The sequence below is a fragment of the Leptonotus elevatus genome, chromosome 12 (assembly GCF_054856555.1).
Source record: "Leptonotus elevatus isolate MCC_2025b chromosome 12, RoL_Lele_1.0, whole genome shotgun sequence".
Lineage (NCBI taxonomy): Eukaryota > Metazoa > Chordata > Actinopteri > Syngnathiformes > Syngnathidae > Leptonotus > Leptonotus elevatus.
Genome location: NC_141250.1, coordinates 8,503,864 through 8,518,484, shown reverse-complemented (window position 1 = coordinate 8,518,484; position 14,621 = coordinate 8,503,864). Strand labels below are relative to the sequence as shown.

Below are 14,621 nucleotides of genomic sequence, written 5' to 3'. Positions count from 1 at the left end.
TGGTGTAGCAAACACTCCTTTATGAAGAAGTCATGCTACCAATGTAGCAGCCATGGCAGACGTCGGCTTGTTTACACTGCGCTTAAGTGAGGGGGCGTGGCTTTGTTAGCAACTTGGGTATTGTGGCGGGATTCTTCATTCAAATCTTGCTAGCAGTTTTAAAACAACGCAATATATAATAAATTGAACAAGCATAAATTACTACATAAATTACTCATCTGCTTGAGGTCTCATTGCTCTTTTTGTGTTTGTTGGTGTTATGCCCACTCACCTTTTGCCTGAGCCAAAGAGCTGCATACCAAAATAGCATAATACAAGAAGTGCTATGTTAACTTTGTAAATGTTGCTAACTTAACTCATTCACTGCCATTGACGGCTATAAACATCAAAAATTCATTTGAACTATTAGTTAAAAAAAAAATTCCCACTTTAGTCAACAAGAGCATGAAAACCTAGGAAAAAAATATTTATTGTACATTTAGAACAGATATAAAATTTGTGATTAATCGTGAGTTAACTAGTGAAGTCATGCGATTAATTACAATTTAAAATTGTAATCGCCTGACAAGATGATTATTAAAAATTAGGGGCATCAGGGGATTACATTTTTTTATCGTAATTAATCGCATGACTTCAATAGTTAACTCACGGTTAACCACAAATTTTATATCTGTTCTAAATGTGAAATAAAAAATATTCTAGGTTTTCATACTCTTGTTAACAAAAGTAGAAAAAAATGTTAAACTAATAGAAAAATTCAAAAGATTTTTTGACGTTTATAACTGTCAATGGCAGTGAATGAGTTAATTCAACACCATTCTTGATAGATATGGGTATCATTTGTAAGTGTACTAATTTGGTTACTGTTTTTGTTCAGTCTTTGGATTCATTCACTTATCATCTCTCTCTCTCTCTCTCTCTCTCTCTCTCTCTCTCTCTCTCTCTCTCTCTCTCTCTCTCTCTCTCTCTCTCTCTCTGTCTCTCTCTCTCTCTCTCTCTCTCTCTCTCTCATTTTGGGAGATACACGACATGTATAATTTTCTTCAACTACTTTATGTCAAAATGGAAATTACATTTTATTTAAGTTCTATTTTTGCTGTTTTAAATGAAATGGATATTTCTTTAGAATATTGTATCACCTTGGCCTGACTGACCTTCATAAATGGACCTTTGACATATTTAAAAATATTCATTTGTGTCCCTTTATGATTTGTTTTTAAGTACCCCTGGTCTTGTTTGTGTGTCATCTTACAGCTTTCAAACTCTCTAATATCTAATAAGCTGTTTATGGCTAAAGATGAATTTATGCATAAATCAATGGCGCAGAATTACGGCTAACACTTTTAAATGTTTACGGAGCCATATAAAATATATTTCCCCCATTGGGCGAGTGCTCTGAATATGTGATTTGCTTTTAAATCGCATTATCATGCAAAAACCGAGCAGAAATGTGATGCAATTCACCTGTGAGTTAATGGAATATGGCTTTAAGAGGGAACTAATTATGCCCGTTTAGCAGGAATTGAATGGCCGTTCTTTGGAAGGCCTGATTCCCAATGTAAACATTAATGGCCTCCTTGATTAACATAAGAATTGTGTGTTATTGTGCTGCCGCCCATTGGATATGTATCTGTGCTGCACCGCACACACTGAGTGGATGCCCTAATACACTTATTACCTGACTTATCTGCCAAAGATGCCATTTCTGTTTTATTGTTTGACTAATTTGTGTAAAATAAAATTCATTTTCTAATTACAGTTTTAAAGCACATGACAGTGGGGATTTATGACGATCATTTTTTTTTCCTTCTTCTTCTTCTGTCTTGCAGGTCTGCCTTTGGAAAGTTTCAATAAATGAAATGCGCCAGAAGGAGCAAAAGGAAGCAAGATGGCGACGGAGGACACAGGAAATAAGGTGAGGTGTTAAATGGCGACGTGGCGAGCTAAAGGGCACGTGAAAGGAAGGTGCGCTTTGACTTGGGGGCCCTCCCGGGGATGATGACCTTCTTTCACATTCTGCTAACTTTGACAACTGACAACGATCCCAACCTGCCTTCTAACACGCACACACATTGAAGTCCTGCACTTTCCTTAAAGGCCAAACTGATGCTACTGTTGTTAGCAAATCTACACTACAAGTGGAACAATCCATTAATGGCACAATTTGGAGTTAAACTTAAATTTGATTTGGAAAATTTCACCCAAAATGCAAACTTGCCATGTAGGATTTAATGTCAACCGTGTTTTGCTTTTTCTTTGACTTATTCTTAACAGGCATACAATGCTGAAATCCAGCCACCAGCTCACAGCATCTCCTTGCAAACCCCTTTGACGTGTCCGTCAAGCGTCTTCAAAGGGTGAGTTGTTTTAATTACCCCCTTTCTTACTTGCATGTTAGTTAACTCATTCACTGCCATTGACAGCTATAGACGTTTAAAAAAATCATTTTAACTATTTCTATTAGTTTAACATTTTTTTTCATTTTTGTTAGCAAGAGTATGAAAACCTAGAATTGTTTTTGTACATTTAGAAAAGATGCAAAATTTGTGATTAATCGTGAGTTAACTAGTGAAATCATGCGATTAATTACGATTACAAATTGTAATCGCCTAATGCCCCTAATTGTTAATAATCTTTTCATTACAAAAAAAGATTATTCAAAATTAAATTTTAAATTAAATTAAATCTGTTCTAATACAATTAAAAAAAATTGGTTTTCATACTCTTAACAAACCGTTAACAAAAGTGGGAAAACAATTTTAACTAATAAAAATAGTTCAAATGAATTTTTTACATCTATAGCCGTCAATGGCAGTGAATGAGTTAAGAATAATACAAATGTTTACAAAAAAGAATGTTAAAACGGGATGTCACTTTCTACCGTTCTCTGCTGGTGACTGAAATTGAAGTAAAACTGCCCTCTGGCTCGCATTGCGACTGTCACGGTTCACCTGTTTTCTGGGTTTTAGATGGGAAAAAAAAGGAAAACATAAGGAAGCCGGCAATATTTGTGTCGAAATCAAGAAATCCCATATTGGTCAGGCTCTAAAACGAATGAAGTTTGAAATTTCGTACCCGTTACATTTTGGAGGTTCCACTGTGGACAGGTCTGATTGGGTTGAGGCAATAAGACTTGTTTGATGAAGAATGAATGAAAACACACCTAATTGACTTCAGCTAAAACACACATCAAAGAAACTTTACGTAAGCAATCCACAAATCCACAAGATTGCTTCTTCATTAAAGTCATTTTGAAAAGGTTCCAACTAAAGTATTTTGTCGTATTTTTTTCTATTACGTGTTTTGAAAGCAGCTACATTGTTACTAAATATCAATCCAAAAATCCGGATTAAATAAAGCCTTAGCAACCACATTATCTTAGTTTGTATTTATATTTCCCCTCTCGAAAACCATAGGCCATAATTTGGTGGGAAACATTTTAAAAGTCCTCACAGATTTCAAATCACAAAAACATAGTGTTTGAACTTTTCATATCCACTGTAGCTTCCCTATCTATTTTGTTATAGCTACACAGCAATTTAGTGGCCAAAAGGTGCAAAAAGCAGGAGTGTTTTTGCACCAAATGGGCTGCAGGGTGTCTGCGCTAAGAAGGCATCTAAGTGCCTAAGTGGTTAATTTGTGCGGCCGCCTTTCTTACCCCGCCTTTCTTACCTCGGCTCAACCTCACTCTCTGGCATCACATCGCCCCCATTTTAATTCCCACCCCACCCCACCCCCGAGCTTATGGATCCAAACGTGAGAGATTTTTTGCAGCGGCAGTAGAGGAAAGTGTGTGCACTAATGGGCTTTGACCTTAAAAGTAGACTCAAAATGCTTCACCCTTTCTCCCTTCCTCAATCCATCTCCCCTTCTCTCTCCTCTAAACATTCTTGGTTCACTTTAAAAGACTCCCATCCTCCTTCCTCCTTGTGCTGTTTCTTGGGGTTTGGCCTGATAGCCATTAGTGTTACACCCTATTACATCAGTAATGACTTACTGTGAGCCCTAATTAGAGATGTGTTAGCGAACTGTCTTGCATCGCTCTCCTCCTCAACCCCCCCCCCCCACCCTCATCCCTCCATCACCGTGGAGACGCTATTAGCACCTACCAGTTGCTGCTCCTGCCTGTTTCTGAACAAGTGGGAAAAGTAGTGCTATATGACTAATTGATAACCAGAGACGCTCCATAAAATCTTGGCTCTAATTGTTTGGTTGGACTTGTAGCTAGCATTCACATAATAAAAATAAAAAAATGGTCTAAATGAAGTGAATCGCAAAAATAAAATTACTCACCTTTTGCTGGTGTTGATAATGATAATAGCAATAATAAAATACTCCGTGAATTGATTTCTGCAATGCTAAAAAGTGTTTTTGATGCATAATCCACCAAAATCATATTACACCACCTGCACCACGACTTACAGTAGACCCGCTTTTTGCTGGTCTAAAGATGAATCTACTCTCTGCTATTAGTTGTCAGGTCCGTCGGTGGCGTGTAAGAGAAAATGCCCTCGGTGTGCCGGAATGCCCGGCGAGGCGCAGTGCGGTCTTCCAAATTCCCAAGCACACTAAACTAGGCTTGCTCCTGCGCGAAAATCAAGATGTGCCAGTTTTTACATCGATGTCTACGAAAACGCAGCCCTGATTGTCAAATATAAAAATACGCTAAACGCTGTGTGTTCCCAGGAGGGGAGTGTCTCCACATTAAGACGCAAGACTGCTGACTTTACGTCCAATGTTGTCTGTATAATTATTGATGTACTTATTGTCGATGAGCCATATTTTACGAATCAGACGAATCAGTACAGAAACACAACTTATAGAGGCGACCAACATTCTTTGGGGTAAGTGTGACAAGAAATGTACAACAATTATAGGATGCACTACAATTTTGGCCTGGAGTGGACCATACATTCAGGAAACTCCCAAATTTCCTGATGGCCACCACGCACCTGGTAGAGATATATTTTTAACTCATTCACTGCCGTCGACGGCTATAGACGTCAGAAATTCATTTTAACCATTTCTATTATTTTAAAAATGTTTCCACTTTTGTTAAAAGTATGAAAACCTAGATTTATTAAAGTCATGCGATTAATTACAATTAAAAATTTCAGTCGATTAAAATGTTTAATTATAACTAATCGCATGACTTCACTATTTAACTCATGATTAATCACAAATGTTATATCTGTTTGTAATGTACAATTTAAAAACAAATCTACGTTTTCATACTCCTGTTAACAAAAGTGCGAAAAAATGTTAAACTAATTAAAGTAAAAACTAATTTTTTTTTTTACGTCTATAGCCGTCAATGGCAGTGAATGAGTTAACCAGAGCATTTGACTTGTGTGCTCTTACCCTAATGCTAAGATTAAACAAAATCAACTTTGAATGTGAATATACTGAAGTCACATGACTTCCTGCGTACCTTGGCCTTGTCTAAAGAACCCTTGTTGCTCCTTTTGGAATACAAATGTGTGAGATCTCTGATATCTCGAGTAACACATCAAACTACAACTTCAGAGGTTTATTTTCCCGCACAGAAGAAAAGAAAGTCTGCTACAGTATATATTGAACCTTACCTTTTGATGAATACACTTTTTTTTCAGTTTCTTTTCTTGCTTGGTCATGTAACTTTGTGTGTATCTTTTACTCTTAATGACCCTTTGAGATTGTTCCTGCATTTGGAATTAGTGTTGCAAAAAAAGTGCAAACAAATCCCTTGATGCTGAGGGAATTTAGGTCCTGTGCCATCACTCAGGTCAACTCTGACATTTCGCTCCATCTTGGAGGCCTGTTTTTCCAGAAAATTCCAAACAGGTACGTCCTTAAGAGTAATATAACTTTCAAACCTGATTTTATTGTAACGCTCTAAGCAAGCCGTAGAAATCATCTTTGAACGTGAGTCTGCTTACTTCACTTCACTTGCTGCGTGTCTTCTTCTTGAAACAGTCCACCACCTTTTGGAATGAAAATGTTTGCAAAAAGCCAAAGAAGAAGTAGAATAATTTGACATATGCTGACATCATGCATTGAACTCTGAAGATTTGCTCTACTAGAGAATTCCAAACAGTCCAACTTGGAGGGCATTCCACCTCTGTGGTCCCTTTGTAGTTTTTACGTCTTCATCCAAACAAGCTGCACGGCCCCTCCTTTTGTGGAATAATAATGGGATGTTTCTTGTGGGTTTGTCAGCAGTGATAAGATGATTATCTGAAAGGTCTGTGGCACATTGTGGAGAGAGTCTCGCCCGCACTGCTTGGAGTAGGTAATCCTGGGTAATAGCATTATGGACACAGTGTTTTCCTAAAGACCATGATTATCCACTGCTGTTTGCCGCCGGATTGACATTGGCCTCCCCGGTCCTCTCTCTCCCTCCCTCTTTGTATTCCCACTCACTTCTTCTTGGCCGTCGTCGCGTCATCCCGCCTCTGACTCACCACTCCATCAGGCCCTCGTAGCAGATGAAAATAGAGCGCGCGCAAGTGACAAAAGAACAAAAAAGTCAAACGTGCCTTCTGCATCGGCGGTTTGAGGTTCGGCGAGGAAGGGCCAAGTTGCGACGCCTGGAAACTATCGCGTCAATACGACGCAGTCATGTGACAGGCATTTTGGGAATAACACAGAGTTGAGTTTCAGCTGATGTGGTCATACCCCTTCAATCCATTCAGATTGGATTTTTTTTTTTTACAGGTGAATTAAATACGATAGATGCCACAAAGTAACAGTCTGTTGCATGAACTGTTTGTCAGAATCACAATCAAGTATTAAAAATACTTGCTTTTTTTTTTCTTCTTTTCATGAGAGAGCTCAGTATTGTTCATTCTGTAATCTTACCGATTCGACATGTCATCATCATTGCTCTCTCTCTCTTTTTTTTCTCTTTTTCTTTTTATTTGTATGTGCGTGAGTATGTGCATGTGCGAGTGTGTGTGTGCATGTGTGCGTGCGTGTGAGTGTGTACTCATTAATTCACCTAAAACCTATTTAAAATCCCACACCTAAACCGAATACTTCAGAATCCAGCTAGAGTTGTGAGGTTGCCAGGAGACCCGAGGAAGGATCAAAGTAAAAAAAGGAAAGTGAAATCCAGCACCGACCAGACATCACCTACTACCCACCGGGTTACCAACCAGAATCTTTCACCAACCCCAGTAAAAATACTTCCTTAACGTAATGTATTTTTAATGCATTGAGGTAGTGCAGGTTTAATTTCAGTGGAATGCTTCTTTGGAATTTTTATGACACTGTCTACAACAAAATCAGAATCATCTTTATTCCTGGAACTTTAAGATGAAATTGCATTTGTTTTTTAAATTATGATTATTATTATTATTACACTTGACAGCTTAATACTGTACACCCCAATTTTTCCATTTTCAAAAATTGAAATTCATGCAGGTAAATGTCTCATTATACTCTGAAATGAAACAGGAAATCATATACTGTAATAATCTTCTGGAGATTCCAATTTGGTTGCAGAAGCTCCCATAAATATGTGACACTTGTAAGTGACTTGCTTTCACTTTTGTTCTGCTCATTCCAAACCAGCTCATTAGGGTTTAAGCCTGGAGACGGCCTTTTTTAACTACCACTTTACATTTGTATACCATTTCCAGCTTTTTCATTTTTCAAAAATTAAAAAATTTCATTGGACTTGAAGTTCTTGACTTTCAATTTAAAAAAAAACATGGAAAAATTGTGTTCTAAGACGTTTGACCATGTTGTGTAATTTTTCATATAAATAAGTACACTTTGATCTACAGGTGAAGAATGTTTTAATGTGACTTACCATTACCTTCATAGTGTGTGTATTTCTGTCTGCACTTCCTGTAGCACTTAAGAGGAAAAGGCAGTTTAGTGTATTTTATTTCTATACACTTATGTTAAAATGCACATAACAAGACTATCACATTATCACTATGCAAGCACTTTCCCTTGTGTCTCATTAAGAGAAGATGTGTTTGTTTTTTTACTTTATTGTTATTGAACTTCTCTGTTATGTGCCAACAATGTTAAAATGTTACTTAAAATATTGATTTAATTAAAAGTGAGGATTTGAGCCTGAACCGATTGTTTATTGCATATATTTTTCTGAAGGCAAACAGATTGTTCAACATCAGTCCCCTGTAATTTCTTAAAGCAGATCTTTAAAAATACATACGAGCTAAGCAGATCTGCAAGCATGCTGACTGACTTGAAAATACATAATGGCTCTCGCTCTACAGCGATTTATGGTGACTTAGATAGTTTCTATCCCGACGTCTCTGCATGCATGCAGATGGCCGTGAAACACTTGGCAGCGTGCTGTGCGTGCGTCCACACGCGTGCGTGTGAGGTTGTCACAAACACATGTTTGCAAGCTGCTGTGCGGGCTCGCGTGCACGGAATTTGGAATGGATGGCATCGATAGAAATCCCTAAAAAAAAAAAAAAAACATGCCATCTACGACCTCCACGCCATCTTTCTCTCACCGTCATGAAGGGAGGTAGTTATTGGGAGGGGGCGGTGGGGGGGGGGGGGTGCTCACCAAGTCTTGCCCGGGCCCTCCTCCTCAAATGCGGCACAGCTGCCTTTCACAACCAGTGCCGCTCCAGCCCAATCATGCTGGAGAGCCACAAACGCTCTATTTATTAGAATACGTCTTTGCTATTGTTCTGTACCATGCACACACAAAAAAAGGACCCCCCCCCCTTCCCTGCCACCATTATGCCCCATTTTTCCCAGAGAGCAACAATAACTTGGAATGGTCTTTTTTTTGTACGTGTGGACGTGTGTGCGTGTGTGTGTGCTTGTAAAACTGTCATTCTTCTCTCGTCTGGCCCACAGTGGCGCGGTGCTGTTGGCTCTTTTGCGGGCACCGGGTGCTCAGTTGGCCCTGGCACAGCTTCAGCTTGTTGATAGCGGCCGTGCTCGTGCGCGTGTCGCGCCGCTTGCTATTTTTTGGGGAAGGGGTGCCGCTGCATTTAGACTTGAGGAAATCTACCAGCTTCGTCTGCAGTGGAGTGGAGTGGACGTGCAGATAGATGCGTAAGTAGGCTACAGGGGAAAAGGGAGTCCTCGTTTTGGATTTTGAAGCTTCCTATGTTGTGCGTCAAATGACTTTGAGGCACACGCGAGGTGGAATTGGCCCGCAGAAACGAGCGGGGCTTAATGATGGCGTTTTTGTTTGTTTGTTTTTTTTGTTCGATATGTTGTGTGTAAGGAAGGGGGGGGGGGGGTGGGTGCGTGGCCGTGGAGGATGATAATATCTTATGGTGATCTTGCTCGGCATGGTAATGTATTTAAATGTGCGACTCTTCTAACAAGATTGCCGGTTGGCGTCCTTTGACGCTTTGAGTAGAGATTGTGCTTCACGGCAAAGTTTGATCACTCCTTATGTAAAAATGTGCGTGTGCGTTTGCGTGTGTGTTTACGCGTTGTGAGCCGTGCACTGCGCGCATGCAGTCATCGTGGCAGCATGCGGAAAGGTTGTCACCGGGAGGCTTTTGTGACGATTATAAGGTTAAATCCCAGCATTGTGTCTGTACTAACAGTAACTCAGCATTATCACCCTCGCCGCAGATTGTAATAGTTTTTTGTTTTTTTTTGCAATTTGTTTGTTTTAGGAGTCATCCAAAGATCGATTGTGACACATTGAAATTGAAAAAATATTTTATTTTCCATGTTATTAAATTAATGCTAATATTTTTGGGCATAACCAACCATACACAACCTCTCATTTTAACATTTAGGAATTTTTTAAGTTTTTAGTGGTTTCTTTGGCGTGTAAAGCAAATATTTGCCCATCTTGCGAAGAGCTGTTTACATACTAGATATATATTATTATTTTTTTATGTCTCATTCTCTTCATGCCAATCGCGTGACCGCTTTGACAGTGCGACATGTGGGTGTTAATATTAAGATAAACCCTAATTAAAATAATTGAAGTCTTTTTTGCTTATTTCTCAAGGTTTAATTATTGACACCAACCTGTCATATATATATATATATATATATATATATATATATATATATTAGGTAGGTAGGTAGATAGATAGATAGATAGATAGATAGATAGATAGATAGATAGATAGATAGATAGATAGATAGATAGATAGATAGATAGATAGATAGATAGATAGATAGATAGATAGATAGATAGATGGATAGATATATAGATAGATAGATAGATAGATAGATAGATAGATAGATAGATAGATAGATAGATAGATAGATAGATAGATAGATAGATAGATAGATAGATAGATAGATAGATAGATAGATAGATAGATAGATAGATAGTCGTTTTTCTTTGTAAAACTCCATGACCCACAATGCAATGGGCAGTGACACTTGTCCCCTTAACAGGGGCATGCTGTCCTTTCTGACCCCCTAGTGCTGCTATTGCACTATAGAGTTCCTTTAATTTCCCTCAATCATGACACTTACCACTAATATACACTCTTTGTACCCTTATATGGATCATGACTTTTATTTTTTTTTATGGATTTGCCGTTTGATTTTGGATTTAAAATACACTTTTGGACTGTCTCTTTTAATTTAAGATGTTTCACAAAAATGTAGAATAGGAATTGCAAGCTAATGTATAGTGGCTCAAATGTATACCTATAGGACAATTTGTGCGCTAAAGTTTATTGGCCATTGCCCACTTGTAGACAAATTAATTTTAAAGCTATAGACAAAGATAGAGATGTCCATCTGAATTAATGCAAGTAAAAGAGGCCTTTACCATTAGCCAAAAATCGTTATTGTGGCTAAAACTAACAGCTTGGTGTATTCTTAAAATAAATAGTCCAGATTCATTCAGAAATTAGCCTCAGCGATGTATTAAGATTAAGCTATAGCACTAACCTTGTAATTGAGGTGCACAAAAATGGCAATGCATAATACCATATTTTTTGTGAAATCTCTATATAACACAGTGTGATTATTCCAAATGTTTTCAAATGTTTTTTTTTAAAGTCAATTTCACAGTGCCAAGTACCCAAAAAAATAATAATGATTTCAACAACAACAACAAAAACATTTAGTTGAATCGTGCGGTGAAACCAAACTATATAGTTGCTATTCACTTGACTAGTTTTTAAGTATTTAATTCCTCCCGATTGCCATCCCCGTGCTTCATTCCTCTTCTTGTCTTCCGACATGTTGTGCTTCTGGAGTCAGCTGACCCAACATATGCAAATGAGGCCGCCAGCTCGCTCCTCATTGGCCGCCCGCGCCTCATTTAAGTGCTGTCAGTGCGCGCGTCACATGGCCGCCGCTGCAAGCAACTTGTCAACTCCGAGTGGCTCCAGTGTGCATTCTGTCACAGCGGACGTGAGGCAGCAGGGCGACGGCTGCATGGGAGAGTCGTGGTGGGAATATTGCTTATGCTTTGGCGCGCTTTAGCACCGAGCTTGATTTGAATTTGCTCTTTCTTGCTGCTGAACTTTTTTCCCCCCAAAAAACAAGAATGTATAGCATGATGATGGAGACCGACCTCCACTCCCCTGGCCCCCAAACCAACACGGCCGCGGGGCAAACGGGGCCCAACGCGGGCTCCAAAGCGAGCCAGGAGCGGGTGAAGAGACCCATGAACGCCTTCATGGTGTGGTCCCGCGGCCAGCGCAGGAAGATGGCGCAGGAGAACCCCAAAATGCACAACTCCGAGATCAGCAAGAGACTAGGGGCCGAGTGGAAAGTGATGTCCGAGGCGGAGAAGCGGCCCTTCATTGACGAGGCCAAGAGGCTGCGGGCCATGCACATGAAGGAGCACCCGGATTACAAGTACCGGCCCAGGCGGAAGACCAAGACGCTCCTCAAGAAGGACAAGTACTCGCTGGCCGGCGGTCTGCTCTCCGGAGCCGGCGGCGGGGGAGTTGGCTTAGGGGTGGGCATGGCGTCCTCCTCGGCGGGCCAGCGGCTGGAGAGCCCTGGGGCGCCCCACGGAGGTTCCACGTGTTCCGGCTACGCGCACATGAACGGCTGGGCCAACGGCGCCTACCCGGGCCAGGTGGCGGCCGCGGCGGCGGCCGCTGCCATGATGCAGGAGGCGCACCTCGCCTTCGGTCAGCACCCGGGCGGCGGCGCACACCATCTCAACCACCACCACGCGCACCCGCACGCCCATCACGCGCACCACCATCACCACCACGCGCACAACCCGCAGCCGGTGCACCGCTACGACATGAGCGCGCTCCAGTACAGCCCCATCTCGAACTCGCAGAGCTATATGAGCGCGTCCCCGTCCGGCTACGGCTCCCTCGGCTACACGCAGCACCAAGGCTCCGGCGTGTCCTCTTCGTCCTCCTCCTCTTCATCCTCCTCCTCCGCGGCCGCCGCCTCCTCCATGGGCACGCTGAGCACGCTGGGCTCGCTGGTCAAATCGGAACCCAGCGTGAGCCCGCCGGTGAGTGGAGGCCCCCACGCGCGGGGCCCCTGTCCCGGGGACTTGCGGGAGATGATAAGCATGTACTTGCCCACCGGGGAGCCGGTGGACCCCGCCATGCAGAGCCGGCTCCACGCCTTGCCAGCGCACTACCAGAGCGCCGCGGCCGGAGTCAACGGGACGGTCCCGCTTACACACATCTAAGAAAAAAAAAGGAAAAAAAACAAGGAGAAAAAAAACACTTCGAACCCAATCATTGCAAGTGCAAAGGAACACATAACCAAATATTTACCTCTTTTCTAGCCCCCCTCCTGCAAGAACCTACCTGTATTTTGTACAGAATGTTTATCACGTGTAAATGAAGGCTCTTTTTTTTTTTTTTTTGAAGAGGGGGCACAAAACTGCTGATATTTTTGGTTATCGTGGTATTATATCATCGTTTCCAGTCTAATTTACGCCTGGTGCACCTTGGGCTTTCCCCCCATTTTTTTTCTAGTTCCTGTAAGTTATTAAAAATGTCGATACAATAATACAGAAATGGGTTTTGGAACATCCCCTTTTTAAACATTAAAGCGTTTGTGTTCCACCCCCTCGTTTTAATGTTGTAACATCACTTATTATTGTACAATTGTGAATAATTTTAATATTTGAAAGAAGGATGACTTGGCACCGTGCTGTTGTAATTTATGTGCTTTTCTGCAAGTGAAAAGCTCTGACCTACTGCAATGATTAAAACAAAAAAAAATGTATGGAATAAAATTCACAAGCTGTTGCTTTGAATTATTACAAGAAATGGCTGTTTGGACTGAAAATGTTTCAAATGTTTTAAATTGTAAAGCCATGGTTGCCACGAGGTTTAAAAAACTGCTTTAATTGCGTGTGCGGTAAAACAGATTGAAGATCCTTCAAAGGAATTATTTATATATATTTTTTATTTGTTTTGTGCGGGATTTAAATTATTATTTCTATCACGTTTATCAGTTTCTTTCTTGTAAGTACAAATAGGCCAAACGATTTATGAGTCACTTTTTGTTTTCCGGGGCCTTAAATACATATCATCTTTAAGGCCTCATATGACAAACCACCTGTTAATGTTGTTGACGGTATAATAATATTTAAGTTGCGCTCAATTTTTCAATTGAGCGGATCAGACACTTTAATTTCCATCATTTTCCTTTTCCTGTAATTTTTGTTCCTTTGCTTTAAAAAAAATAAATAATAGGTCCAACACTAATTCATTTCCACTGTAGTCAAACGCAATTTATTTTATTTTTTTAAAGTTCTAAAATTTTGGCTTAATATGTTGTATATTAACCTAAAATATGAATGCGAATGCAACCAGTTTATGGTGTACCCCGCATACGGCCCGAAGGCAGCTGGGATGGGCTTCAGCACCCCCGCGACCCTTGTGAGGAATAAGCGGTTAAGAAAATGGATGGATGGATGGATGAATGCGAATGTTTCATTTTATTTAACGTTCAATGTGTGCTATAAAATAAGATGATCAATTAAATCATGGTGTTTAAAATGATACATTTATTTATATATAATATTGATCGTATTTTAAATTTAAGAAAGAAATCAACAAATTTGCAGCTAGTCATATTGTCAATTTACAATGAATCTACTTTGCCATATTGAGAATATTTGAATATGATCCCAGCATGGCGGTTGCAATTATAAACTCAACGTGCAAGTGACAGAAGTAATAATTATTTCATGATTAATTTTCAACCGGGTCAACTTTTAAAGGCGGAAAAAGGATGGTGATAAGTTGCATGCTGGGTAATTGACTACTAATTTCTATCGGCACTATTGAAATGACAGTTTGGCTTCTTTTATTTCATCCCCCCCCCCCCCAAATATTAAAGATGCCAATTAGATTAATAATCCTTTTATGTTTTTTTTTTCATAATTAATGCATTACGTCATTTTATGACAGGCCCGTAGCTGGTTTTGACATTTAGGCCTACATACTATTTTTTTTAATTGCCTGAAGACTAATATCCATACACATGCAAATGAGGGTAACTTTATGCCTATTTATGCATTTAAAAAAAATCAATTAATGTGAAATCCATCATTAAATGGTGGTTGTTTCACACTTGATGAAGACTGACGCTTCGTGTCAATAAAAACTGCGAGGCCTTACTTTTGTAAGAAATTGCATTAAGGGTGTAGACATGCAATAAATAAAAAATGCAACATTTTAAAAGAGAAAATAAATAAACATTTGGAGCTTTTT

At 40.0% G+C, this 14,621-nt stretch overlaps 1 protein-coding gene across 2 annotated transcripts; it reads left to right on the top strand.

Moving 5' to 3' along the window:
- Window positions 1-8,689: 8,689 nt before the first annotated feature.
- On the top strand, window positions 8,690-14,132 carry LOC147164422 (transcription factor Sox-1a-like). Of its 2 annotated transcripts, none has more exons than XM_086091178.1 (2): window positions 8,690-9,033; window positions 11,173-14,132. In XM_086091178.1, exon 2 carries the CDS (start codon window positions 11,462-11,464, stop codon window positions 12,578-12,580), a length of 1,119 nt encoding a protein of 372 aa, XP_085947304.1. In that variant the 5' UTR covers window positions 8,690-9,033; window positions 11,173-11,461; the 3' UTR covers window positions 12,581-14,132. The 2 variants fall into 2 exon arrangements, with proteins under 2 accessions (XP_085947304.1, XP_085947305.1); XM_086091179.1 differs by lacking the exon at window positions 8,690-9,033 and having other exon boundaries at window positions 9,238-11,363; window positions 11,461-14,132.
- Window positions 14,133-14,621: the final 489 nt, after the last annotated feature.

What these genes read in the sequence shown, in the direction of transcription:
- LOC147164422 (XM_086091178.1), top strand. Translation starts at nt 11,462, where the DNA reads ATGTATAGCATGATGATGGAGACCGACCTCCACTCCCCTGGCCCCCAA.